Source organism: Malaya genurostris, chromosome 2 (assembly GCF_030247185.1).
Source record: "Malaya genurostris strain Urasoe2022 chromosome 2, Malgen_1.1, whole genome shotgun sequence".
NCBI classification, from domain to species: domain Eukaryota; kingdom Metazoa; phylum Arthropoda; class Insecta; order Diptera; family Culicidae; genus Malaya; species Malaya genurostris.
The window spans coordinates 148,391,498-148,395,508 of record NC_080571.1 but is presented as its reverse complement, the minus strand read 5'-3'; the positions used below and the strand labels follow the sequence as shown (position 1 = coordinate 148,395,508).

General features: G+C 26.6%; 1 protein-coding gene across 1 annotated transcript; it reads left to right on the top strand.

The window, feature by feature from the left end:
* Positions 1-3,088: 3,088 nt before the first annotated feature.
* Positions 3,089-3,601, top strand: LOC131433127 (myb-like protein D; the record flags this gene model as incomplete). Its single annotated transcript, XM_058599947.1, has 1 exon — positions 3,089-3,601. A coding segment is annotated over one exon (513 nt), but the record flags the coding sequence as incomplete, so codon positions are not given.
* Between the last annotated feature and the right edge of the window lie 410 nt (positions 3,602-4,011).

Genomic DNA, 4,011 nt, shown 5'->3' with positions numbered 1-4,011 from the left:
AACCGGGAAGGCATGCAGAAGACATTAGCTCCTCTCTACAACCGTTCAATCCGTCTGGCAAGTAACCTTTTACCTAGCACCCCGGCGTTCGCTGCCTGCGTTGAATCCGGAGTCTTACCCTTCCAATGGTACGCCAATATCACCATTTTCAAGAGGACTCTCGGCTTCCTACAAAGAACAAGAGGCAACAACCGAATATTACTCAGTATTTCCAAAGACCTGTACCTAATATACAATAATACCAGAATGCCCAAACTTGCCAGGATACAGCAGATCCGCCGCCGGAAATGGTTTGCAAAACTCCACGCATCGACACCAGTTTAACCCGCACCCTTCGGGCAGGAACACAATCAAACGTAGTCCGAATCCACTTGCACCGACTGATAGAAGAGAACTACCTCTATCATCATCAAATTTTTACCGACGGATCCAAACTGAACGAACAAGTTGGAGCCGGTATCAACAACATCAAACCACAACTTTCGGCTACACTCAACATTCTCGGCTGAAGCCTCAGCAATCCTCTACGCAATCAAATCCAAACCTCCCAACACTCCAACGATAATTCTATCCGACTCCTTGGCAGTCCTCGCCGCCCTCGAAGCAGGCAATTCCCTACACCCCTTCATCCAAGCAATAGAGGAACAGCGCAACAACCAGACGGTCATCTGTTCGATACACCAAATACGACCAAAAATCTTCTAAAACGCAAGAGGAACTTAAAACAAAATCGAAATTAACTTCATTTGCCAACTAGATAAAAAATTATACCTACCGGCAGCGTAAACAAACAGCTAGCCGTTCCTCCAATAGCACCGACAGTAGCTGACAATCACTCAGACACCTAAAATAAAGACCCACCCACCGCAAACCGATCAATTTCCGATACCGAAGGGCAAACCATCCAGTTCAACATCGCCAAGAGTATAAGTCAGTCACATTCAGCTGAAAAATACTTATACCACCAAACAGAAAACGGCTGATCACGCAAATAAGTCGACGACCAACATGAAGCATCCCAAAGTTAAATAGGCGGGTGGGTAATGTCAGATACATGACTGGATGTCGTGAATACGAAAAAACTGACACGCTCCCATCACTTTTCCGAATATAAGTTAGTTGATTGATTGTATGAATTGTGCAAGCTTTCCTCTTTTTCACTAATAGAATTTGAAGCGATACACCTACATTAAAGTACAGATTAGTTACATTAAATAGCTACTATTCTACAACTATACATTCCAAACTTGAAACAATTCCTTTTTAATTTGCTAATATAGGAGGCTAGGTACGACAAATTTGTAGTTTATTTTTATTGAAGCTATGAAGTTCGAAGATATCTGATTCTTCTCGAAATATCAGTACGACACAATTGCAATGGCTTGGTCTGAAATGTATCGACGATCTTCGGTTTGCAAGAGTCATTCTAATAATAATAATGATAGTAATAATAATGATAATAATAATAATGATAATACAGATTAACCTATATATATGGCAACCATGTTTCGCATGGCATATTTTCACACGACCCCATACTAGTATAAAAATGTGTTCAACATCATCACTTTCGCTTTCGCATTGCCGTTCGTAATTGAATGTGTTAGTGACGGAACAAATCTGCCTTTCTACCGGTTTTTGGTGCCATCGTGCTGACGATGTCTCGTACGTTCAGAGTAGCTACTTTAACTTAAATGACGCTATTTCTCACATCACATTTCATGTTATACCTGCTACTGGCAGCGGTGCACGGAGAGCCCTTTGCCAAAATTCCTTTTCTTGTACGCAGAACGGGAAACAGTGAGACGACAGGTCCTCGATGTTGCTCTTGTGTGTCTTGTTTCGGGAACAGATGCTCAGCAAATGGTAGGAAAAATGAACCACTCAACTTTTATATAGATGCTCTTGTATAGATGCAGACATCTCGCGTTCTGATTGGCTGGTGCTGTCATGGGTTAAATCAAACAGGTTTTTCAATATTGTACTATTGAAAAACTTCAATGTTGTTGCAATACACGTTCAAGTTGAAAATTTTCGATTCTATTGGTAGTTAGATTATATAAATTCTTCTACAGATCACTGAGATATGAGCTTTCAAAATACGAGAAAGGCAAATTATCCTCTTTGACACTCGTTTGTACCAAACATTTAAGAAAAGTTTAATTTTGAACTATTTGAGATTATGTCACACCACTGAGAAATTTATCATAAAATTGTGATCATATTTCCGATGGCATGTTGCAAGAATTATGTTGATTCATTAGATACAACAGAAGATATTCACGATCAAAAACTAATCACTCTCTCAGAGGGTAAATTTAGAAAAGGCGCCCCATAGCAAAGTAAGTCGTATTTACGACAAAAGAAAGCACACAACATTGCAACCAAGCATATCGCACACAACTAGGCCGACACCGACCAGCTCGAGGCAAAACTAAGCAGCTCATCCACAAGGGAAAACAAAGAAAGGCAAAAGAAACTAAAATTTTATCCAATACAATGTAACTGTGTCAAATGAAATGTAATTATAAATCCCACCCACCCCACTCATCCTCAAACTCCCCTCCCAACACTATATCACCTCGGCGAATGACCAAACGGTTAAAGCCGAGGCCCTAAATAAACGAACAATAATAATAGTAATCATAATAATAATAATAATAATAATAATAATAATAATAATAATAATAATAATAATAATAATAATAATAATAATAATAATAATAATAATAATAATAATAATAATAATAATAATAATAATAATAATAATAATAATAATAATAATAATAATAATAATAATAATAATAATAATAATAATAATAATAATAATAATAATAATAATAATAATAATAATAATAATAATAATAATAATAATAATAATAATAATAATAATAATAATAATAATAATAATAATAATAATAATAATAATAATAATAATAATAATAATAATAATAATAATAATAATAATAATAATAATAATAATAATAATAATAATAATAATAATAATAATAATAATAATAATAATAATAATAATAATAATAATAATAATAATAATAATAATAATAATAATAATAATAATAATAATAATAATAATAATAATAATAATAATAATAATAATAATAATAATAATAATAATAATAATAATAATAATAATAATAATAATAATAATAATAATAATAATAATAATAATAATAATAATAATAATAATAATAATAATAATAATAATAATAATAATAATAATAATAATAATAATAATAATAATAATAATAATAATAATAATAATAATAATAATAATAATAATAATAATAATAATAATAATAATAATAATAATAATAATAATAATAATAATAATAATAATAATAATAATAATAATAATAATAATAATAATAATAATAATAATAATAATAATAATAATAATAATAATAATAATAATAATAATAATAATAATAATAATAATAATAATAATAATAATAATAATAATAATAATAATAATAATAATAATAATAATAATAATAATAATAATAATAATAATAATAATAATAATAATAATAATAATAATAATAATAATAATAATAATAATAATAATAATAATAATAATAATAATAATAATAATAATAATAATAATAATAATAATAATAATAATAATAATAATAATAATAATAATAATAATAATAATAATAATAATAATAATAATAATAATAATAATAATAATAATAATAATAATAATAATAATAATAATAATAATAATAATAATAATAATAATAATAATAATAATAATAATAATAATAATAATAATAATAATAATAATAATAATAATAATAATAATAATAATAATAATAATAATAATAATAATAATAATAATAATAATAATAATAATAATAATAATAATAATAATAATAATAATAATAATAATAATAATAATAATAATAATAATAATAATAATAATAATAATAATAATAATAATAATAATAATAATAATAATAATAATAATAATAATAATAATAATAATAA